Source organism: Rhinoderma darwinii, chromosome 2, assembly GCF_050947455.1.
Source record: "Rhinoderma darwinii isolate aRhiDar2 chromosome 2, aRhiDar2.hap1, whole genome shotgun sequence".
NCBI classification, from domain to species: domain Eukaryota; kingdom Metazoa; phylum Chordata; class Amphibia; order Anura; family Rhinodermatidae; genus Rhinoderma; species Rhinoderma darwinii.
In genome coordinates, this window is record NC_134688.1 from 433,796,019 (window position 1) to 433,822,124 (window position 26,106).

The following is a 26,106-nucleotide window of genomic DNA, read 5'->3' on the forward strand; positions in this document are numbered from 1 at the left end:
AAAAGTAAAAACATAAAAAATTTGGGGCACGTCATGTATTTCATTTATTTTTAGGAACATTTCTAAGTAAATCTTCCCAGTTGTCTCATCATGACGACCGTTTTTTTTTTGGAATGAGGTCGGCCTCGCGATCAGGTGATTGCTGTAGGTTCAACTTTTGAAACCCCCGGCAATCAGCAGTTATTGCCGGGGAAGTTGCGTCCATCCATACATGAATATCTGTCTATGTACTACGGTACAAAAACAAGCCAGACCTACCAATGCTTGAGCCGCATCTCTTTTGGCTCATAGAGCAGTATACTGAGCCCACCCTCTATGACGGCCATGTGCCCTAATAACATTTTACTTCTGCACAGTTCTAGGTGCTGATGTATACACAATCCATTACTAAGACAAGAAGTCATCTCTAAAAGTGAGGTCTCTACTTATTTTTTGTAGGTGTCCGCTCCTTTTATATCCTTTGTACATGATGTGCATGGTTTGGGTGGATCTTTCTGACCAGTGTTGACTATTTCTGATGAAGTCTCGCTGCTGGCCATAAAAAGAGCTGTCAGATGTGTTCAGATAGTCCCATATATCAGCCAGTGACAGGGCAGCTATTTTTTACACAACTCATTAATGTCTTCAGGCTGGTACTAGAGATGGTCGTAAGGCTCTCTATGGAGCTGCATTCCTTTGCTGGTCGGCCCTGGTGACGAAATGACCGTTTTAGATACAGGAGAGGACACTTTTAGACTCTTCTGAGAAGCCTCAGTGTGTATTTGTATTGGTGACAGTAACTTAGTCACTTACAGTTCACTTGTAAAGTTTTATTTATTATGATGACCTTTTACTAATAAAACGGAGCAGTGGAGATTTCATGAATGAATAGACAGGAAGATTCCTGTACTGAGAAGTTATTGTGAACAAACCATGAATGTAATAAATGATGCCCTCCATTGTATAAACTGTGCCCCGTGGATGCCCAGGCATTGGTGGGATTGTTCTAAAATCTAAATGATGATTTCTGCAATTGATTCATTGCTTGTGTGTTGTTAGTGATTTACAGGAACTGTTCTAGGTTTTTCGATTGATGATGTCTATGTATTCTTTTGGTGTTCATACCCTAAGGCCGGATTCACACGAGCGTGTGCGTTTCGCGCTCGCTAAAAAATGCGGCGTTTTGCGCGCGCAAAAGGCACTTAACAGCTCCGTGTGTCATCACCATATGATGCGCGGCTGCGTGATTTTCGCGCAGCCGCCATCATTGACACTATTTGGATGTTTGTAAACAGAAAAGCACGTGGTGCTTTTCTGTTTTCATTCATAGTTTTACTGCTGTTGCGCGAATCACGCGCGTCCCACAGAAGTGCTTCCGTGTGGTGCGCGTGATTTTCACGCACCCATTAACTTCAATGGGTGCGTGATGCGCGAAAAACGCAGAAATATAGGACATGTCGTGAGTTTTACACTGCGTAAAAATCACGGATTGTCTGCACGGTCCCATAGACTAACATAGGTCCGTGCGAGGCGCGTGAAAAACATGCGCGTTGCACGGACGTATTTTACGTTCGTCTGAATAAGCCCTAATACTGTTCCAAACAAGGTCCTGTTCACACCATGTTTTCTGAATACCGGTTTGGTTTACTTTTTTCCCCCCCCCCTAACAGATATATAGCCAACTATATTAAAAATACTATGCAACTTTGTCATACAGTATAGATACTTTTGGCCATTGACTTTCATTGAAAAAAAAATACTTATTACTGGGACCCTCACTTATTGTGAGAATAAGGGTATGTTCACACTGGCTATTTTCAGTCCTGAAAAACGGTTGAAAAATCTGAAGCAGAACACCTACAAACATCTGGCCATTGATTTCAATGGGAAATACGGTTTTCTGTTCCGACGGGGCATTTTTTTTACGCCTCATTTTCATTGACTCAATAGAAAAACGGCTCCAAAAATGTCCGAAAAAAACGCGAGTTTGATTAAAAAACGGCTGAAAATCAGGAGCTGTTTTCCATTTGAAAACCGCTCTGTATTTTCAGCCGTATTTTGTTAAGCGCGTGAACATACCCTAGGGTCCTATAACATCTGTTTGCTGATTCAGTGCAGCCACTTTCTCTATTCAAGTCTATGGACAAACATCAAGCAGGACCCCCGTTCTCCCAATAGGTGAGGGTCCCAGAGGGAGTATCACAAAGCCCTTTGGAACTTGGATCAGGCTCCGTCTCGAGCGGGAAGTGACATGAGATCAGCCAACAAGCAGTTGCTTACATATTTTTTCCCCACCTGGTGGGGGGGGTTTATACCAGTAGAAGTCAGGACGGGGACAGTGTGTCATTCGGTAGAACGGTCAGTGACTAAGCGCCGCAGCTGAACCACCACCGGCTTTGCTTGCTTGCCCTACCAGTAGTTTGGAAGTTCTCACCTTTTTTTGAGAGACCCACAGACAATCCAAAAGGGATAGCATGTAAAAAGCTGTAGGCTAGGCACAAGTTACATTAACATAGCAGCATTACCGCGTTTGCTTATCAGCAGTAAAGTCACACGACAATCCCAAGAATAGGAAAACGTTGAGGTCGCTCATGAATCGAGGTATTGCCATGATTTTACCCCATGTTTCCGCAAGCTTTAGCTTTATACTTGCCTATAATCATAGCAACAGGCCTTTTTTAATAGCATCATTTATTAAACTATTATGTTAACAATTATATTACTGAACTGCCGTATGTCATAGCTTTTGCAAATTGTTTATTTTATGTCTTGTGAATTTAGTTTATGCATATGAGGACCTGTCATTGGGTAGTTTTCCCCATCTTCAGTATACCAGAATTGTAGTAATACGCTAGACGTAGGCATCTAATTCTGTAAATAAATACATATATATTCATAGTGATCACTGAATTAGATAGTGGTCCTGTAATAGGATGTCACCAGTGCAACAGGTCCGTTTGTGAAATATCTTCCCTCTTAGATATTCCAATATGAACTGCGTGTGGTATTATTGTAAAGTGGAAGTCTTTAGGAACCACAGGAACTCGACTGTGTAACTCGACTGTGTAAAGTTACAGAACTGAGTCACCGAGTACTGAGGCACATAGTGCATAAAAGTCGCCAACGCTCCGCTGACTCAATAACTGCAGGGCTCCAAATCTCCTCTGACATTCACATGGAGTTTTTTGACGTGGAAACCGCGCCAAAAAACGTCTGAAATCGCCTCCTATTGATTTCAATGGAAGGTGGAAAAGTTATTTTCCCACCAGCGGAAAAAAAAAAACGCTTGCGGGGGGAAGCGACATGACCTATCTTGAGGCGTTTTCTGCCTCAAAAACCCCATTAAAATCACTTGGAGATGAGAAAAAAAGCCATAAACGGTCGCTGCGGTTTTTGCCGCTTTTTTTTTTTGCAAAAAGACACTCATTGTTTTTTTCTTTGCCTGTTGAAGAAAGAGGTAAAAAAAAAAGCGTCAAAAGCGTGTGCTGCAAAACCACTTAAAAAAACCAGAGCTGATTTTTCCAGGCAGAATTTTCTTCCTGCAAAAAACTCTGTGTTAACTTCCGCACAAAAACTGTGCGCTGGGAGTTTCATGTCATGGGATTCCATGGCCGGGCAGCTGCATGCAAGTCTTACATCACCAAGCACAATGCCAAGCGTCGGATGGCGTGGTGTAAAGCCGCCGCCACTGGACTCTGGAGCAGTGGAAACGTGTTCTGTGGAGTGATGAATCACGCTTCTCTATCTGGCAGTCTGATGGATGAATCTGGGTTTGGTGAATGACAGGAGAACGTTACCTGCCTGGCTTCATTGTGCCAAATGTAAAGTTTGGTGGAGGAGGGATAATGCTATGGGGTTGTTTTTCAGGGCTTGATCTAGGCAGGGCCGGCCCTAGGAGAGATGGCGCCCTGTGCGAAATGATCTTTCGGCGCCCCACCCCATCATTTTAAAAAATCGCCCATAAAAAAATGATCATGCCCCTTTAGTGCCCCATAAAGTATAATAATAATATTTAATAATATAATATTTTACAATCCCTTCAAGGAGACAGTGCCCCCAAACAAAAACAGAAATTGTACTCATCTAGGCCCCATTCCCATGACGAACTGAGCTGCTCCACCACGGGATCCTTGCTTAGGCCGGTGTGATCCTGTAGCCTAGTACAGAGTTTTCAAACCTTTTCGGACTCGAGCCAGCACTGGAAAAATAAAATTTCTTCAGGGCCCCCCTACCAAAAATTGTTTAGAGAAAGACCGAAAACGGCTAACAACAAGCACTACACGTTTTTTGTAAGGTAAAAAAAATCTGCCTCAAAATTCCTTTATCAACTTACAGCGTTGTGTGACCTTTTTTTGTGTTTTTTCTTAAGTTGTTGAGGCGAATGCAAAAGACGCAGGAACAAAAGCTCCAAATGGGCGCCACAGGTATTTTCTGCCACCTATTAATTTTAATTGGAGGTCAGAGGCAGCACAGCCCCCTTGTAGGTAGCGCCGCACAGCGCCCTTGTAGGTAGCGCCAGACAGCCCCCTTGTAGGTAGCGCCAGACAGCCCCCTTGTAGGTAGCGCCGCACAGCCCACTTGTAGGTAGCGCCGCACAGCCCCCTTGTAGGTAGCGCCGCACAGCCCCCTTGTAGGTAGCGCCGCACAGCCCCCTTGGTCGAGCGTATCGCACTGGTCGAGCATATCTAAGGCTGGTCATGGGTCTAGGAGCCTTCGTTTTAGTGAAGGGAAATCTTAATGCTTCATCTTACCAAGACATGTAGGACAATTGTAGCTTCCAACTTTGTGGGAACAGTTTGGGGTTCTACCCTTTTCTGTTCCAGCATTACTGTGCCCCAGAGCACAAAGCAAGGTCCATAAAGACATGGGGGTGAGTTTGGTGTAGAAGAACTTGACAAAAACGCACAGAGCCCTGACCTCAACCTCATCACACACTTTTGAGATGAACTAGAACGGAGATTGCGAGCCAGGCCCTCTCGTCCAACATCAGTATCTGATCTCATAAATGCTCTACTGGATAAATGGGAAACTATTCCCACAAATACACTCCAAAATCTTATGGAAAACCTTCCCAGTAGAGTGTAAGCTGTTTTAGGTGCAAATGGGGGACCAAATCCATTTTTATCCCTATGGATTTAGAATGGGATGTCATAAAAGCATCTGTAGGTGTAATGTGCCCCAATACTTTTGTCCATATATTGTTAGATATAGATATACATATGTTTTGTGTTGCCACGTAAGGCTTAGGATTTTTAATTTATCAAACACATTACAACCATTGCTTTGCAATCAGTCTAATTACATCTAGTACAAATGACCCAGTGGGTAGTTGATCCAATCCTAGGCATTTGACACCGCTTACCCCTAGTTAGTGTGACAATACCAAGAGGCAATTCTTCGAAGAAATATTTTGCCTGCTGGAGTGATCATCATGATTTTCGCTGGACTGATGAATGAAATCCCAAAAGGGGCAGAGTTAATGTTAATTTGCTTAAAAAACTGGCGTTTTTGGTCGGTTTGGGATGATCATGGGCAGATCGTGGGTGTTCAGCGATTTTGGATTCAAATGGTGGTAAATATGTGTCTGCACTACACACGTATATACAGTGTATAAATATACAGTGTATAAACATACATACGATACACGCTAATATACAGTATATGTTTGTCAATGACATCTGGCAATTGTGACCACAATTTTAGCCATTTTGCTTATAGTTTGCACCTTTTGCAAAGGCACTGCATGCTGGTGTGTAAATACAGTACATGTTTTGTTTTTTTCTCCTCCGTGGGATGTAACTATTGGACTAATGTTAATCTTCTGTATCGCGTTAGTGGAAGTTTGAGCAGGAAATATGCAGTTTACAGGTAACAGAAAGTGAAATGCGTGTGACAGCGGTATTGACATGAGCTGTAAGGTTACAAGTTTTCCTAATTCATCACCATAGATTCCTGCCTCCTGCTATCCTATCTCTCCTCCAGTCAAGGTAAACTCGGTTCTCTGCTGCTGGTCAGATGACCTGTAATGAAGACTGATGTGTTCCTTGACATTCCCTCCATTCCTACACTGTATGCTGTGTAACATTACTATGTAGATTTAATGGTAGATAAACATTCTACATTTGCCTCTATTTTTTTTTTTTTGTGGTGTCACAAAACTATTTCCATAGAAAAAAGCATGTCGATTTCCTTAAGTAGTAATTAGATAGATTTTTTTTTAGGATCAATTGTTAATTACTCTTGGAGATTGGTGGCACAGAGTTCTTTGGCAGCCACTTATCTTGCCAGCTCTATTGGAATGATTAGGGTGTTCTGCATAATCAAGCATATGTTTTTAGTAAGGAGTCATGGCTGATGGCTGAAAGATCAACTAATATGAATTTAATTGTTATGGAATAGAAAATGTTGGACAAAAAAGTAATTCCTCTTTCCTTTATCCTCACCAACTTGTCTCTGGCTGTGTGGAAACTGGCTGCAGCAGGAGCCCCCCAGTGCTCTGTCTGCAATAGGAGTCCAGACATGCTGAACCACACCCCTCACCCCTTAAAGAGAACCTTTCACCTCCCCATACATGTGCAGCTGAGTGCAGCATGTAATGGGGAGGGCTGAACAAACCCTGGGGCACTTTAAAAAAAATTCTACCTCCCTCCGTTATTTAGATATTGATGCCCGATATTTAAATAACCCCCTGAACAGTCAACGGGGCGTGTACTGGCAAGGGGGAGTGTTACAGTGTCACAGCCATAGTAACACACCCTCTTGCCATTACACGCCCCGTTGACTGTTCAGTGGGTTATTTAAATATCGGGCGCCAAATATAACGGCACCGATATCTAAATAATGGAGGGAGGTAGAAAAATGTAAAGTGCCCCAGGGTTTGTTCAGCCCTCCCCATTACATGCTGCACTCAGCTGCACATGTATGGGGAGGTGAAAGGTTGTCTTTAACAAACCCCTTCTTGCAACATTTCTGCAAGACTGTTTGTTTCAGGGCCATACATAGCATCCTCCAGACTGACAAACGGTATCGTTCTTTTTTTGTACTTGTGTACCTTTAAGACTTGACAACGGTGGTAACTGTATACTCCTTTGTAGGGCGTTGTTCAAATACAATATCCTGCTGTTCTATCACATTTCCATAACTATTCCATTACTATGAGAAACAAAGTCTGTTTTCCAATATTGATATATAATAATCAACAGGAAATAAATAATAATTATCCTGCAAGGTTGCTCCATATATTATACTTTATTGCACTATCCTCTTCTGTATATCTGTGTGCGTGGAAAATAACACAACATAATGATATATAAAAGCTCAACATATAATGTCAGAGTATTAGAGCTATGCAATGGATTAAGCTTTCATGTGTAATTCCTTCTAGAACCTATGGAGGAGGTAAAAGAGATTGAGGAGAGTGATGGAGAGCCACAGCCAAAGAAGACCAAGAAGGCACCGTCAGATCAGTGTACAAAAAAGAAAAAGAAGCAGGTACTGTGTATGACTTTTTATAGTTTTTGTTAAAATGCCCAATCCTGATTTCCAGGTGATAAATGGTTCCAGACCGTCGGATAGCGCCCTAAACCCTATGCAATAACCAGGCCAGCTTGATCAATCTGATAGGTGGAAAATGCTAGTCCAGATCACAATTGACATATCAAAAGTGAGAATTATTACAACCAATTGTTCAACATTTGTATGATGCCGTAATTGAAAGGGACCCGACTGTCACGTGTTTCTTTTAAAAGAAGATTACCCTTTTGAACAACATTTTATAATATCACCAAAAAATACATTTTCCCTATGTAGGAGTAACCAAGTCTTTAACCGCAGAATTCACTAAATATATCCATATGAAGAAGGGGTGCTAGACCAAATATATATACAAAACATATAAAGTTTTATTTGTAGTCTACAAACAATAAAACCACTTTATCCGTGCAATTCAGCCATTAAAAACGTGGGTAACATCATGTTGTCAATTAGTACAATTGCATAGATGTCTGAAATAATAATATGGTATTCTGCAATAAATACTTCAAAAAATGAATAGTGATGCGCATCTACCGCTCCAATGCCAAGTTACACATTAGAAATACATTTCCATTTAACCAGCAAGGATTATGCATGTAAGGTATGTGCCAATAATAATCCATGAGGTACACCCACCATACCTGACGTGCGTTTTGCCAACAGCTTTGTCTGGGGTGGTTGGTGTCTGGTGAAGGAGATGACTTATATGGGAGGGAACCGATCAAGAGGCCCCAAAGGAAATCGTTTTTTAGTAGTAGTACGGTAAATCATTAAATTCAAACTATATGAATTTGGTATAGCCGCAATCTTATTGACCCGCAGAATAGTCAACATGTCGTTTGTACCACACGATGAACACCTAAAAATGTAATCCACAAAAAAATTTAGGAATAGCTGTTTGGTTTTTTTATTTCACCCCACAAAAAAATAATTTTCAGTACATTATAAACTACAACTCCTCCCGCAAAAAACAACCAATCATACGGCTATGTCAACGAAAAAATGTATAGCTTTTGGAAGGCGAGGAGTAAAAAAAATAATTAAATATGACGCCCCTTTTTAATTAGCCCTCTTATTCATTAAGAATAAGAGGGCTTTTAAATTTAATGTCTTTAAAAGAAAACAAAAAAACAAACCTCGGAATGTGGTATCCCACAAAATAACAAAAAAATTGACAACACATGTCACAAAAACAAAAAAATCTCATGCAGCCAGGCCATAAAATGTGGGAAGATGAGAACTAAGTCTCTTTGGTCCTTAAAGGGGTTTTCCACTTTCTGACAACTGATGACCTATCCACTGGATAAGTCATCAGTAAATGATCGGTGCGTGTACGGACCCCGCACCGATCCGCTACCCTGGCTGCCTCCGGGCGCCGGATGATGTTGCCGGAAGCAGATGGCTCCAGTTCAAAGAATAGCGGCCGAACTGCAGTATTGCAGCTCTGCTCCTATTCAAGTGAACAGAACCAGAGCTACAGTTCTGCCGTACGGCCGCTATGCATTGGTCGGAGCCAACTGCTTCTGGCTCCAACTACTGCATCCCGTTCCAAACATCCGGTGCACGGAGGCAGCCGGAGTTGCATATCAGTGCGGGGTCCGGATGTTGGACACGCATCGATCATATACTGATGACCTATCCGAGATTTTCTCATCACAACAACCCTGGTCTATATGCCCTATTAGGGCATATGGATGTCACAGAGGGGGTTCCCCCACTCGGGACTCCCCTCTTTGTGACTCTTTATGGTGCATCTACAGTATGTATCACATGGACGGCCATTAACTTGAATGGTCAGCATGTAATGCTACATAGCTTTTGCAGGAGAAATATATGGCTGTTCGTGGCTGATTTGCAGGGGGTTAAAGAAAACAGACCTGGGGTGACCTGCTGATTCCACGCCGGCTTCTTGTTAAAAAGGGATGGTCTTAATGAGACACCCCTTTTAAGGCCAAAGTTGTCCTTGTCCTGAAGGGGTTAAAGTAGGCAATGTAGTTCTCTGCGATGCTGCAGTAAAAAGAGCATCAGTAATATTTGTTGCTAGACTAAAGCCTGTAAGTAGCAGAAAATCAGGGTTTCCATCACGTACACGTTCCCCGAGCTCATTTACAGGAAGTTTATGTCTTACATCAGTCTTGTGAAGGGTTGGGATTGACCCCTATCAATGGAATGTAAACGCTGATGTAATTGTGTCCGTTTTCCATCTGGATCCCTCTAGGCCAAAATCTATAATATTTTCCTACATAGAACACTGCACAGGAAACTGTTTTAACAATCTAAGCTTCAAACATACACGGAAGAGCTATTTCAGATGATACGCCTGGGCCAGATCGGCACGCTTCCTATTATTGCTTATTAGGAAAATCCATTTACCGTATCACCAGATGTGACAGATTATAGGAAGAAAAGTCAGACTGATGAAAAGACGTCTTTCTTCCAGCTTCCAGTATACAGTATGAGTGCATGTACTTGGATCTTATGCAAAGCTTGTGGCTGTTCATCAGGTGTAGAAACAGCTGCTGCAAGATGATGCAGTGTCCTTAATACGACGGAGATTGTAAGGCTACTTGTGCCGCTTTATTTGCCGTTTTATACAGTGACCACGTTACATTGTAGTGGATGTACGGTGGCTCAGCACTGTTGTCTTGCAGCACCGGCTTTAAATCTGACATTACAAAATCTGGATGTACTATGTAGGCAGAGGCGTAGCTAGGTTCTCCTGCACCCGGGGCAAAGATTCAGATTGGCGCCCCCCCCAACTTATTTCCCGACATCTCCTTCCCCCTCGCCATGTTTTCTTTCCCTACCAATCAATGAGGTGTAATTTTTTTTTCACAATTTTTTTAATGTAACGCGAGTATAAAAGCATCTCTACATTTTACAAGCGATATAGTTCTATAATGTAATTAACATAAAAATAAATTAAAGAGGCCACACACAGCCCCCCTTGTAGATAGCGGGACACTCCCCCCCCCCCCCCCTGTACATAGTGCCACACACAGCCCGCTGCCCCTTTGTAAATAGCGCCACACTCCCCCCCCCTTGTAAATAGCACCACATTCCCCCGTTTTAAATAGCGCCACACTCCCACCCCTTGTACTTAGCGCCACACTGTGAACAGACCGGTGATCGGTAGCCTACCTCTACCACTCTCCGCTCTGCCTGGTGTGACTTACCGGAGAAGCCGAGGAGGTCATGCGGCGCAGGCAGCTGTGGAGTTCCTTCTGACTAGGGTTGGTGACAGCCAGGGCCGGCCTTAGCTTGGATGGCGCCCTGTGCGGGACTCTCTATTGCCGCCCCCTACACAAACCAAAACGTAACCACATATATGGACACACTAGAACATATATACTGTACATACAAAAAGACAGATATTTAGACATACAGGCAAATATACATACACACATTCAGGTAAATATATAGACGTACAAACACATATATACACACACACACACACACACACACACACACACAGGCAGATAAATATACAGACAGGAACATATACAAATACATAAAAGGCACAAATATACAAGCACAAAGACACATTCACAAACCGACCCATATATACGCACACAGGCACATATGTACACAGCACAGATAATGTAGTAGTGTTACCTGCAGTCCTATGTAACACCACAGATAACACAGTGATAACTCTCTGAGTACTGATAATGTAGTTGTGTCCCCTGCAGTCCTATGTAACACCACAGATAACACATTGTGCTAAATTACAATCTCAGCTCTGCTACACAGTACAAATAATGTAGTAGATGTTACCTGCGGTCCTATGTAACACTACAGATAGCACACTGATAACTCTGAGTACAGATAATGTAGTAGATGTAAGAGACAAACACATGCAGAGACACAGACAGACAGAGAGAGACACACACACACACACACACACTAACATATACACATACAAACACAGAGACACACACTGTATTCACACTACACACACAGACACTCACCATGTCTCCTTGCTGACAGCATCACAGGTCAGGACGGGCTGTGGGCGGAGCTTCCTCTCTGCTTCTCGCAGAGCACAGAGTAGAGGCAGATGCAGGGAGGCTGCAGCACGGGAGTGGACCTGTCCCCTGACCTGAGTCATCTGACATCATGTCACTGACGTGAGGTCAGGTACGGGTAAGGTGACTGTATTGGTCCACTCCCTGGCCGTCACAGACCCCAGTCAGAACGCCCTAAGCTGCTGCAGGTGTCCGACATACGGGGCGCCTGTCAGCAGCGATCAGCTGCTCTTCGGCGCCCCCCTTCCCTTGCGCCCGGGGCACATGCCCCGCCTGCCCCCCCTAGCTACGCCCCTGATGTAGGTTCTCCCCGTGTCTGCATAGTTTCTTTCCACACTCCAAAAATATACTGATGGGGTCTTGACTTCTTATAAAATTTGCCCTAGTTTGTGTATGTGTGCAAGGGATAGGGAATTTATACCCATTAAAGGGGTTCTCTGGGCATTTTATATTAATGGCCTATCTGTGGATGGAGTCCAACTCCCGACACCCCAGCCGATCAGCTCACTGAAAGGGCCGTGGCGTTCATCGCTGCAGCTACTTCAGTGTTTACTAGGCACAGCGCCGTACACATCCGTAGCGGCTATGCCTGGGATTGCAGCTTAGACCCATTCACATGACCGAAAGTGTATGGTGCTGTGCCTATAAACTGGGAAAATACTGCAGCGATCAAGGCCATGGCCCTATAAATCAGCAGATCGGCGGGGGGGGGGGGGTGCCGGTAGTCGGACCCCCACCGAACTTATATTGATGGCCTATTCTAAGGAAAAGCCATCAATATAAAATTCCTGGACAACCCCTTTAAAGTACTGATGTGAGTGATGACAATCTTTGTACAGCATTGCAAAATATTCTGGCAGCATATAGGCAACAGTATATAATGGGATTAAAAAATATGATATACATGATGTGGTTGAAAAGAGCAAGGTATTCAGTGTATGCTTTTTTTTGGGGGGGGGGGGACAGAGATTGGGTCAAGGGTGAAAGGCATTAGGCTACAAGCTTGGCCGGGTGACAGAGCTGTTAGCTAATATGGCTGACAGGAAGTATCTTCTTGTGTTAGAAACTAAAGGTAGCAGCACAAACAGCTGAGCTTACTAGACTGCACACAGTAACTGCACATAAGGATTCAGGAGCAAAGTCCTGTTTTTATTTTTGTCTCAAAATCTAGAAAGAAAACCATAAACAAACTAAAAAATTATTCAACATGAATTTGTGATTTATGAATAACTTTTTGGTTCTTTTTATGAAGTGTTAAAGAGAACATGCGCCTACTTTGTAGAGAAAGGAAACATAAAAATGTATTCCAATAATATATAGTATGTTTCCATTTGTAGGTGAAGGAATGTATCTTAAGTAAACCAGAAATGAAGGAGGAGACCGCAAAAAAATCCAGGAAAAGAAAGAAGGTAAAAAAAATCTAGACTACTCACCCTCATATGTCCGTTTATACAGTAATTGTCTTCTACATATTGTCTTTCAATGTTTTATCCACATATATTTATCAAAAACGGGAATAGATCCGGTTAGCGGAAAGCAGGAAAACCACTGAGGACTCTCTTAATATGTATCTACGTCATGTTTTTTTTAATGTAGTTGGCTTCTTCAGAGACCCTAGTTAATAATAGTATTTTACTGTACACCGGATGGGTGGATTGGCCAAGTAGCTACTGTTGTATGTCTAGGCCTAGTCACTTGAAGCCTTCCTTCTTGATTCTTAAAGCGTACCTTAGTGATACACTTAAGACGATATTACTTTCAGGATGCACACTCCCTTTATTTCATTCTGTGGCAGAATAAAACGGTTTGTGTTTCTGTAGAGAGATCTTGCTAGTTAATAAAGTCATGTGATTACAGCAGCCTCAACACCGATTAAAGCAGTGTATAGGAGAGTACTTACCGGGGAGGATTGGCAAGTGGCAGCTCTACTATATAGATCTGTCCTTCCTTACATCTTCTCATATCTCACATATCCTGAGATGTGTGGCGCGAGATAACCAGCTTTGAAAAAAAAAACACATGACTTTGCTATACCCTGTCACGAGATGTCTATGCTATGGGTCTATGTGTGGCCACCCAGTGGTTGTGATGTGACTTACAGCTTGTGAAGGGTTTTTCTAGCATGTCGCGATATTGTATTGAATTTGCTTCATGAGAAATTTAAGTTGTTAACCAAATTCAAGTAGAGGTAAGGGTGGAAACATCTATATCTATAACATGGCCGACAATGATAACAACTTCCTTTTAGTGAATTAGGAAGAAGTCAGCACAAACTACTGAGCATTGAAGGGAAAGGCTCCACAAAGGTGCTGTACGTGAGGGGCTAAGAGCACTGAAGTTTTTATTTTTCACTGGAGGTATGCTTTCAGTGGGCGTCAGAAAAGGGGAAGACACCATCAAAACATAGTTATGTAATTTACAAAGGGGCACCACGGTTGTTTGTGGTTAGCGCTGGGGTCCTGGGTTCAAATCCTACCAGGGATAACATCTGCGTGGAGTTTGTATGTTTTCCTTGTGTCTGTGTGGTTTTCTCCGGATTATTCCGTTTCTTCCCACACTTTAAAAACATACTGATAGGTAAACTGGCTTCCTATCAAATTGGTCCTGGTGTGTGTGTGTCTCTGTGATAGTGAAGTTAGATTGTGCCCCATTAATAAAAAAACTGATGTGAATGGAGATAATCTCTACAGCACTGCAGAATATGGCGGCGCTATATATGCACCAGAAATAAATCATGGGGTTTGTCTGTTCAATTGTTTTTGTACAGTGATGATTTCTCACTTTTCTTTAATGTAATGTTGGCACCTCCATTAAAACATGCATACTGCTGTTTCACTTGAAAGGTCTAGGCCTCCTACTATTAGAGAATTACAGCATCTGCCCACAGCTTGCAAAAAAAAATGACTATCACTAGTCTTAAATTAATATATAATACACAGTGTTAAGGCCCTTTTACACGGGTCAATGACCAGGTGAACGAGCGTTCGTACTAATGCACCTTCCCAATCATTGGCCTGTGTAAACCGGGCACAGATCAGCCGATGAAGGCGCAAACGCTCATTCATCCGATAATCACTTCTCTTATGTGGCCAAAAAAAAGGTCGCTAGTCAGCATCACATCTCCCTGTGTAAACAGGTTGTGCTGCCGACATGATGCAAATGCATGGGGACGAACAATTGTAATAATCATTTATTCCCATGCTTGACTGGAGAAAATGAGCGCCGATCAACGTGCTGGATTGTCGATTGGCGTGCTGGATTGATGATCGGCGCTTGTTAACGGTGGTAAACATGGGCGAATATCTGCCCATGTAAAACCACCTTTAGAAGCAAGTAAATCGCGTATTTGAGGGTATTATACATTTAAATAACTAATACTTATGTTGTATTGTACTCCAGAAGACAATTACTGATGTTCTTGCAACAACTGAACCAAAACCTGGAACTCCAGAAGATCTGCAAAACCTTATTGAGCAATACTACACCAAGACACGGTCAGTGATTGAGATGGAGGAACTCAAAATGTCAGGTACGGCCCAACTCTCTCTTACCAAACATCAGTTTATTCTTCTCCTGGTTCATCTTGAAGTGTTAGGCCCCATGCTCACATCCGTGACCTTTTATACGGTCGCAAAACATGGATCCGCAAAAACATGGACCGCACACGGATGGTTACCATGTGCGGCCCCTTTTTTTTTATCAGACCATTGACTGGAATGGGCGAGACTGATCCGCAAAAACTGACAGGAATAGAACCTACTCCGAGTTTTGCGAGTCGGCCACACGGATCCACATATAAAACCAGATGTAGAAATGAATGGGTCAGTGTGCTATCCGTGACAAAAGCGGATGGCACCCTGAAGAAAATAACTGATGTGCGCATGATCCCTTAGTCTTTAATCTAACCTATGGTGGAAAAAAAGCATTCAGAGGGATCTATAATATGTCATGTGATTGGCGATCCATGTGTTTATGAGAAATCTCTCACCTGAATGACAGAATGTAAGTAGCTTCTTGTAACCCCACAACTCTTCTGGAAAAAAAAGTTGTCTGTGTATATACAACATCTGTCACGTATGTAATAAAAGATTAACAGTATGTAAAAGCAGAAACTATTCTATTTTGTAGAAGATTGGCAATGTCTGTAATTAATACTTCAGGGAGATACCATTTTCAGAGTATGTCTTGTAAAGGTCATGCCACCAACCTAATACCTATGAACACATAACTGTTACCGCCACAGTGCCCCTTAACAGTTCCATTCACAGTGCCCCCATAACCGTGCCAGAGACAGTGCCCCCGAACAGAGGTGTAACAGAAGGTCCTAGGCCCCAATGCAAAATCTGTGACAGGATCCCCCACCTAGCATGTTGCCATTTATAAAACTGATGTCTTCTTATTTGGCACCTGGGTCAAGGTACAACCGCTACCTCCGCACACACCCATATCTAAGACCTCATGCACACGACCATATTTTTGCGGCCGCAATTTATCCACATTTTTGCGGAAAAATTGCAAACCCATTCTTTTCTATGGCCCCATGCACACAACCGTGATTTACACGGACCGATGCGGGGGCCGCAATTGCGGACCGCAAAAACCCAGGACAAGTCATTTTACAGTTCGCAAATGCGGATTCACCAATACAGGTGAATTGTTGTGGATCCTTGAGTCCGGATGACACACGATTGCACAACACGGGTTTTTTGTGGTCCAACAGAACCGTGGATTTGCGGACCGCAAAACCAATGCGTTCGTGTGCATGATGCCTAAGCCCCTGTCCCCATAATCGTTCCACCCACTGTGCCCCCATAACCGTAACAGCCACAGGACCGCCTAAACGAGTGACAGTGTTTCCTTTAAAGTACCAGCCCCCATGCCCCTTTTCTTACCTGGGGTGGTCATCAGACCAGACATGGTATAGTTTTGGCAGCAGAGACCAGTGTTTGTTCCTTCTGCCTGCACAGTTGTGGGTTCATACTTGCACACGCGTGCATGCTCAGACACTGTCCATGTGCAAGTACATATACACTACTGACAAACGCCAGTACCTGTTGCGATCAATGATCCGGAGGTAATCCGGGGTTCTCCTCACTAAGGGTATGTGCACACGATGAGAGGCTTTTACGTCTGAAAAGACAGACTGTTTTCATGAGAAAACAGCTGCCTCGTTTCAGACGTAATTGCTCCTCCTCGCATTTTGCGAGGCTTCTCTGACAGCCGTAAATTTTGAGCTGCTCTTCATTGAGTTCAATGAAGAACGGCTCAAATTACGTCTGAAAGAAGTGTCCTGCATATGATGTATAGAAGTGTCCTGCACTTCTTTTTACGAGGCTGTATTTTTACGCGTCGTCGTTTGACAGCTGTCAAACGACGACGCGTAAATGACAGGTCGTCTGCACAGTACGTCGGCAAACCCATTCAAATGAATGGGCAGATGTTTGCCGACGTATTGTAGCCCTATTTTCAGACGTAAAACGAGGCATAATAACGTCGTGTGAACCCAGCCTAACTCCAAAAGCATGGGAATGGGGTTGTCAGCCTGTGGCCCAGCTTGCTGTCCATAAAGGTGCAGGCTCTATAGGGCGCGGTTACATATTCAGGGCTCTCATGTGTGAGAATAGTTTGTTCATTTATGGTCTTTGCACATTGGTGTTCTTTTAGACAGTGCTATTTTATCATCTTGGATTGCTGAAATCTGATATGATGTTTTTTTATACAGGAATCAGATCTGACAACCATTCTTGTTACATACAAGGAAGACCGATCCCTTAAAAAAAAAAAAAAAGTTCTTATACACTAAAAACTCAAACGTTTCCCTTTAAATTGTCGTTTTTTGCTTCCTTGCCAGTAGCCTCCGCTATTACAGTGCTTCCCAATGGATTGATAGGGTGTATTCTCACGAACAAATGTTCATTAGAAATAGCGGCCTCCAGCATGTGTAGGTCGAGGGTGCCCTTTAAGAGAAATCATGAGTGATTGATGTCTTCTCTGGGCCTATACTTTATCCACAGCATCAAAAACCACAGAAAAGGTTAAATAAAAATTGTTCACTTTTGGAAACCGCAGAGATTTCAGTGTGTGGTTGGGATATAAGTATAGGCTTCTCGAGTCCTGCTCTTGTTTGCTTGCACTTTATTTGAACCAAAGGGAGAAACCTAAGGCCCGGGCGTTTGGGCTTGTGATTGTTATAAATGTTGTAGGGTATTTCCAGAAATAATCTCCTTATGTTATATGATATTTTATGAATGGGCAAGATCTGTCTTCCCCCTCAAGAAAATATAAGGTTTCTTGTTCTTTACCTGTTTATTTTTAGCCACGCTCCTTAGGGCATAGCTGATTTATTCACAAGCGGGTTTGTTTGCCCTAACAGTGACCTCGTTTGCTTGGCTGTGCCCTCCTATTGGGTTTATCTTTGGCCCACGGGCCATTGTCTTCTTGAGTAGTCACTATTCATTTGTGATGGCCTCGAAGAATTGCAAATTGCGAAGAATTCTATTTCATATAATGTTTGACATCGGTTGTTACTAATTTCTGTTGTTTTAGATGTTTTAATAGATTAAGCTAATTTTTTTTCATAGATAAAAGTTTTGCAAAAGAAAACGACCTCACCCATACCTTGTCGTCATACCTGAAGGAGGGTAAGTATGTTCTATTACAGTAGAAGGGAAAACCACAGCAGTTATACGGGGTGAATGCTGAATACAAAAGGCTACTGATATATGTAAATCTTTATAAAACCAGTAATTATACTGAGGGAAATTATAGGCTATGTGATTCCTGTCCCATGTTACATTATACTATATTACATTATAGTGACATTATACAATATTACGGTTGTGAAGGCTTTGGGGAACTTCCACCATCTGGTGGTCACCAGCAGTATTACAGTTATTCTTTTTTGTTCTTTACATCTTCTGGACAATATGTTGGATTGTTGATGACATGATACATTAAAAATTCCCTTCCCGTTAGGCAAAGCCATTGTGGACAAGCAAAGGTTCCTCATTTTGTTCTCTGTTTTGCAGTTTGCCCCAAATGGTCAAAATTATCAAAAAATCACAAAGAAAAGAAGTCTGTCCTGTTGCTGGTTGTCTGTAGCTCTGCGCACCGCACATTGGAACTGATTAAGTAAGTGTCAGATAGCGATCAATGACCTTGTGTTCGTTTCTAGATCATCCGCTTCTATAGTAGACCATAAAACAATATGTTACACAATGACACAAGGGAAATTATTTTATTTTGATATAATAATAATCTTTATAAAGTGGCAACGTATTCCGCAGCACTTTGCAATTCAATACTAATAAATATGTAAATATTTTCTACATTGATAACCAATGTAGAAAATTCACAGATATGAATGTGATGTTTTCATAGGTGGAAGGATCTTAAGATATTTCACAGTGTATTAACATTTATTTTTAGCAAAAGCACAAAGTATTGTAGCAGTCATTATAGAATAAGAGAGGCTGCATAGAAAGGCAGTCCACTATGAAGGAAAATGTCATCCCCGCCAGCCAATCTATACGTATTCTCATATAGCAGTGTGGCGGATATTCTGCAAAACCCCTGAGGCCCCAAAACAGTGGAAACCCCCGAAAAGTGACTCAATTTGGTAAACGACACCACTCAAGGAATTCATCTAGGGGTATAGTGAGCATTTTCATCCCACAAGTTTTATGATAAATTCATTTGAATTAGGCCGTGGAAATGAAAAAAAAACATTTTTTCCAATAAAATGTAGAATTTTTTTAATTTCCACAAGAACAAAAGGAGAAAAAATCTCCCTAAAATTTGTAAAGCAATTTCTTCAGAGTACGGCAATACCCCAAACATGGTCGTAAACTGCTGTTTGGACACACGGCAGGGCTCCGATAAGGCAGCATGACTATTTAGCATGCAAATGTTGCTGGATTGGTTTTTAGGCGCCATGTCGAAATTGCAGAGCCCATGAGCTACGAGTACAGTAGAAATCCCTGAGAAGTGACTCAATCTTGGAAATTCCAAACCTCAGTGAATTTATCTAGGGGTGTTGGGAGCATTTTGACACCACATGTGTTTCATAGATTTTATTAGAATTAGGCAATGAAAAATAGAAATTTTTCCCAAAAATACGCCGTACTCCAGAGAAATTGCTGGAGATGCTATGTGGTCGTATACTGCTGTTTGGGCACATGGCAGAGCTCAGAAAGGAAGGAGCGGCATTTCGAGCTCAGATTTTGCTTTATTGCTGTTCGAGTGCCATACCACAATGGTAAAGCCCCTGAGGTACCAGAGTACAGTGGAAATCCCCGAGAAGTGGCCCTATTTTGGAATTACACCCCTTAAGGCATTTATTATTTGTCTGGACATATGACAGGACTGAGAATTGAAAGCGCACCATGCCTATTTGAGCGATATTTTAGGTGATTTTCACTGCATTGGCAAACAATTGCAGGGCTCCAAGGTCAAATAGTAAAACAAACCCCCCAGAAGTGACGCCATTTTGGAAATTACACCCTCGAGGAATCTTTTTAAGGCCTGTAGTGAGCATTTTGACACCACAGTTGTTTTTTTATTGGAAATGAATGCACAGTAGATGGTGCAAAGCGGAATTATTTTTTTTTCCAGATGTGTAATTTCAGTGCCCGATATGTGGTGCCCAGCTTGTGCCACTATGAAAAGACAGCTGTCTAATTATTATGCCATGTTTCCTGGTTTTAGATACACCCTACATGCGTGCCTAATCTTTTCCCTGGACATAGGACAGGGTTCAGGAGTGAAAAACCACCATGCACATTTGATGTCTATTTTGGCGATTTACACAGCATTGGCCAACGATTGCAGGGCTCTGAGGTCAAGTAGTAATACAAACCCCCAAGAAGTGACCCCATTTAGGAAACAACATCCTTTGAGGCATTCGTTAGGAAGGGTAGTGAGCGTTTTGTACCAGGAATTAAGGTGCAGCGGATGGTGCAACGTGAAAATTGGCATTTTCCACTCATAAGCTATATTAGTGCACAATATATATTGTAACAAAGTTTGTGCCACTGCAGACAAATACCTCAAAAACTGTTAAGCGGGTTCTCCCGGGTACGGTAATAACATATATGTGGAAGTAAACTGCTGTTTGGGCACACTGTAGGGGTCAGAATGGAGGGAGGACCATTTGGCTTTTGGAGCGCAGATTTTGCTTGGCAGTTGTTCTGTTTGGGGTTTTGCTGGTATTTCAGTTTATAATTTAGCATGTGTAATCTGTTAGGAGAACATCAGAGCATAATAATGGGGTAAATAAATAATACTATAAATGACATTTTACTTTATTCTGAGGGTCAATACAATTACGGCGATACCAAATGTATATAGTTCCTTTTATGTTACACTTTTTTTTATTTTTTTTAAATCGTTTATTTTTTGTCTTGCCATATTCTAAGAGCCATAACTTTTTAACATATTCTCCGATCCCTGATTCTAATTAGAATACATTGAACCCCCCTCCCCTCCCCTCCCTTTTTTTTTTTTTTTTTTGGTGCAAAGAAAAAAGGAGGATAAAAAAAGGGGAAACATATTGTGGTTTTAATCGGAAAAATTATATCTATGTCTTGTTTATCAAATACACACTTCATCGGTTTTCCCCATTCTTTCCTCTGAACTCCTTCCCTCTGATAAATATGTAGCTGTTTTTTTTGTTTTTTTTAACTTGAAACATTATATTTTTATTTTTATAACACATTTTTATTAGCCTTTTAAAACCTTTTTTTTCTGTCCCACTAGGGGACTTGAAGGCCTGAAGCCCTGATCGCTATTCTAATACAGTACTTATGTAGTGCAGTGTATTCGAGCTGTCCGTTATACGCTGACAGCAAGCCTATTATGTCCCGCCTCTGGGTGGGGCCTAAAAGGCTTCTGTACTTGGCAGTCAGGAGGCCACTGTTAGGCCTCTGGTTGCCATAGCAACCATCGGCATCCCCGCGACCGCAGCATTTAAGGGATTCATCGGTGGGAATCGGACCTTGGTCTGGTCCCTGCCACTACAGCAGAGTGTCAGCTGTGATATACAGCTGACTCCTGCTTCTAATGGAGCAGGCTCCGCTTCTGAGTCCGCCACATCACTGTCACATACAGTTACGTGACAATGTGCTAACCACTTGGCGGCAGAGACGTGACTGTAAGTGAGATGTCGCCAAGGGGTTAAGGTATGCCAGACAGGACCTCGGAGCCTCCAGCCATGGGGGGGCTGCTTCAGTGGTAGTTACGTCACTGTTGGGCACCATAGGCCCATGTCTGTAGGCAGCAAAGATTTGGATGCAGGCCCCTTCCAATCAAGCAAGCAATAGTTATAACTATGAACTGCAAGTACTAGCCAATATGAACAATAGATGATAATGGAGTGTTACGAGCAGCAGGTCAGTTCCTGCACGCTTGTCATCTTCTAGCTATTAAAGAGAACCTTTCACCTCCCCATACATGTGCAGCTGAGTGCAGCATGTAATGGGGAGGGCTGCACAAACCCTGGGGCACTTCACATTTTTTTTTACTACCTCCCACCCATGCGCGCTCTCATCTCTTCAGCTCTTGCGAGAGATCAGTCTTGTATTGTCTACCGAACTGGCAAGGGGGCGTGTGTCTGCTACGCATGCGCTCTCTCCTCTCCACAGCTCTGTCCGTAGCCCCAGGGTTTGTGCAGCCCTCCCCATTTTATGCTGCACTCAGCTGCACATGTATGGGGAGGTGAAAGGTTCTCTTTAAGCGACTGCTGCACAGCTGATTTATTAGTGCTGGTCAGATGTATTTGATGTGAACCACTGACACTCCATTGGAGAGATCGACCTGATTGGGCTGCCTTTCCTTAAAGGCTATGTACACCTTGGTATCTTTTTTTAATTTTATTTCTTTAATAAAAATGTTTATCAGTGTGTTTTGTGCAACTTTCTAAATACTTTTTGTTAAAAAAATAAATTTGAGATACAGCTGCTTTTTATCCTGTATACAGAGCAGCTGTGTCTTGCGCTAAATCCTGTACCAGTCAGGCCTGCGGCACTGACAGGTTCGGTGACAGTGGGTCACGCAGGGTCCAGCTGTTACCGATCACATAACAGATAACAGATGTATAAGAGACACGCAGGACCTGCTAACACTGAACCAGTTAGTGCTGCGGACCTGATGGATTCAGATCTCCGAGCAAGATACAGCTGCTCTACATACAGAATACAAAGCAGCTGTATCTCAAAAAGTAAAAATAAGTTTTATTAAAACGTACAGTATTTAGAAAGTTGCACCAAACACACTGATGCACATTTTTATTTAAAAAAATATATGGTACTTTCCCTACAATTTCCCACTTTATTTACAATGCGTATCTGTCATGAAAAAAGAAAGTGCAGTTACTCTTTTTTTTCCAACACATTTGTATTTGTCGGAAAAGGTGGTGGAGGGCTTTATAAGAACTGGTATAAATATGTTAACAAAATCTGCCCCAGTGTGTTTTTTACCTATACAGGTAAGGTCCCTTTCACACCAGGCTTTTGTCTCTACATGTGGTTCTCATTTTGAGAAACTTTGCCAGCTGGAGCGCATACCTGCAGGAATATGTAATATTACAGGAACCAGTTAAATGGTCACAGCATACATTAAAAGAACAACAAAATACCAATTTCAAAATACGTAAAGAAAAAAACATGGCATGGAATGGTCCTCAAGTTAGTTTCATACTGCAAAGGACACAATTTTGGCATATGTCTGCTCCATAGAAGCCTATGGGTATTGCCCAGTGTACATTTGGATACTTTTTTTCCCAAGACATATTGTAATGGCAGGAAGGAGGTGAAGGGAAAGTGAGCCCTAATCTACCCACCGCCCTGTCCCTGCCTACTTGCAACGACCCGCCCTAGGCGACGGGGTACAACTGGGCGGCGGTCCCTACGCTGTCTAAGTGCACGGGAAAACAAACAGGGAACACGCAAGGGAAGGGGCAGTAGCCCACGGAACGCCACGAGGAAACGGAGCGGTGAATGAGTAGTCAGGACCAGGATAAGGTGGAGTATACCAAAGTGAGCACGGAGGAGGAAGCAAGCCGGAGGCAAAGCAAAGCAGGTTAAGCAGAACAGCAGCAAGGCAGAAGCACGGCAGGAGCAGGCTGGAGCAAGCAGCAGTGGGGCCAGGAATCCAAAAGAATTACAAGCACTGAGGAGGAGAACACAGCAGGTAATAAAGGACAGGGGGCGGAGCTAACTCCGACTGACCAGGCCGCGATAGGCTCTCCCACTCCTGAGCCTGCCACCCTGGTTGGTGGGAGATGGTGTCAGACGAACAGGTCTGGCCTCAGGTGTGGATTGATTAATCCCAGGAGTATACCTAGACGTAGTACCTGGCAGATCCCTAACACATATACTGCCAAATGTGTGGCCAAACATGGTGTGACTAGAGCCTAAGATATTTATGTAATATAACCTCATTATCTGTACCATGTATATTCTGATCAATGTGCTTTGAATCACTCTTGTTGTAGGAAATTAGTATTGTCAGACCAATCTATAATAATCAAACTTTTTTGAAATGGTTCATAAATTAGGAACACATCTACACAGTTTTGTTCTTTTATTGGCAACCGGCATCGGTTAAGATAAATGACCCTGTTATTTCTCTATCTGAGTGTTCATATAAGGGGAAAAATAATCCCTAAAGGTGGTTGAAAATTTACAGGCATGCAACACTCGGGCTTTGTGTTGTTACTTAGAAGGAATCTCAAGGCGGCTGGAAAAGAAACTGGCTGGTAATATAAGCTGTTTGTTAGTGGAGGAGCTTCTAACACATTGCAGTGATATATATTGCCCGAGGGAGGATGACGGTCCCAGAAACCCTTTAAATGCAGTTCTGTTTCAAAGAATCCTACTGTAAATCAAATGAAAAAGTAAGAAGTAATTCCACTACTTGTCTACTTGAAAAAAAGTGGCTTTATGATCGATAGCAGTAGAAGGCTCAGCAAATTAAAGTTCTTACCTTTAGAGGTAGTTCAAGGCCAAGAGGACGAAGCACCTTCTGGGCCCATGGACCTGCTGTGATGACTAATTTTTCAGCCTCAAAGCAACCGGAGATTGTTGTCACAGTAACCACCTGTCCAGGTTGTATGTGCTTTACCTTTTCCCCATCCTGAATTACCCCACCCATTCTTTGAAATTGTTCCTGTAAGAGAATCATAAAGGAGTTTATATTAACATAAAACTTTTTGTAACAGTTTGTAAAATTTGTCCCTGTGACTAGAAGTTTGAGATTCCCAAATCATATTTTGGGAATAAAATCAGGTATACTAACAGTTAGGCTGGAAAGAACATTTTATGTTTCCAGTGTTTTTTTCTTTTAAAGAGGCTCTGTCACCAGATTTTGCAACCCCTATCTGCTATTGCAGCAGATCGGCGCTGCAATGTAGATTACAGTAACGTTTTTATTTTTAAAAAACGAGCATTTTTGGCCAAGTTGTGACCATTTTCGTATTTATGCAAATGAGGCTTGCAAAAGTACAACTGGGCGTGTTGAAAAGTAAAAGTACAACTGGGCGTGTATTCTGTTTGTACATCGGGGCGTGTTTACTACTTTTACTAGCTGGGCTTTCTGATGAGAAGTATCATCCACTTCTCTTCAGAACGCCCAGCTTCTGGCAGTGCAGATCTGTGACGTCACTCACAGGTCCTGCATCGTGTCGGCACCAGAGGCTACAGTTGATTCTGCAGCAGCATCAGCATTTGCAGGTAAGTAGCTACATCGACTTACCTGCAAACGCCGATGCTGCTGCAGAATCATCTGTAGCCTCTGGTGCCGACACGATGCAGGACCTGTGAGTGACGTCACAGCGTGATCTCTGGAGAACACGGCTGTGTCTGCACTGCCAGAAGCTGGGCGTTGTGAAGAGAAGTGGATGACACTTCTATACACAACGCCCAGCTAGTAAAAGTAGTAAACACACCCCGATGTACGCACATAATACACGCCCAGTTGTACTTTTACTTTTCAACACGCCCAGTTGTACTTTTGCAAGCCTCATTTGCATAAATACTAAAATGGTCATAACTTGGCCAAAAATGCTCGTTTTTTAAAAATAAAAACGTTACTGTAATCTACATTGCAGCGCCGATCTGCTGCAATAGCAGATAGGGGCTGCAAAATCTGGTGACAGAGCCTCTTTAACTATAGAGAATCCACAGTTTTGGATTGTCTTCGATTAGTAATATGGACTGAGGCTGTGCTGCGATACCAGACACATTCCATATCACAGAGTGGCGCTATTTGAGTGACTCTATTTCCAGAGAAAAAGCAAAGACTATTTTTTAATCTCAAACAACTCCTTGAAGAGAATCTAGCGTATTTAGGCTGGGGTTTACTTTAAAGGTACAAGTGTAATTTGGCGCTCACACCTATTTTAGGACCAAAGCTGCCACATCTATGCACTCAAGCAGACATTTTTAAAATATAGATATGTCTTTGTTGAAGATAAACATATATTAGGGAATTGTTTAAGCACTAATGTCCTAATATATCCTTTACTGGATTTTCTCCCCTTATAAGTAGCACAACTTCTATAATAAGTTCA

The 26,106-nt window shown here is 42.4% G+C and overlaps 1 protein-coding gene across 2 annotated transcripts in view; it reads left to right on the forward strand.

The window, feature by feature from the left end:
* CMSS1 (cms1 ribosomal small subunit homolog) overlaps positions 1-26,106 on the forward strand; it is a 338,049-nt gene that overhangs the window by 293,791 nt on the left and 18,152 nt on the right. For both annotated transcript variants that reach the window (XM_075854438.1, XM_075854437.1), the window contains 5 exons: positions 7,364-7,470; positions 12,878-12,949; positions 14,940-15,069; positions 18,122-18,181; positions 18,569-18,671. In XM_075854438.1, the coding sequence (XP_075710553.1) occupies positions 7,364-7,470; positions 12,878-12,949; positions 14,940-15,069; positions 18,122-18,181; positions 18,569-18,671 (472 nt within the window). The remainder of the gene's footprint in view (positions 1-7,363; positions 7,471-12,877; positions 12,950-14,939; positions 15,070-18,121; positions 18,182-18,568; positions 18,672-26,106) is intronic.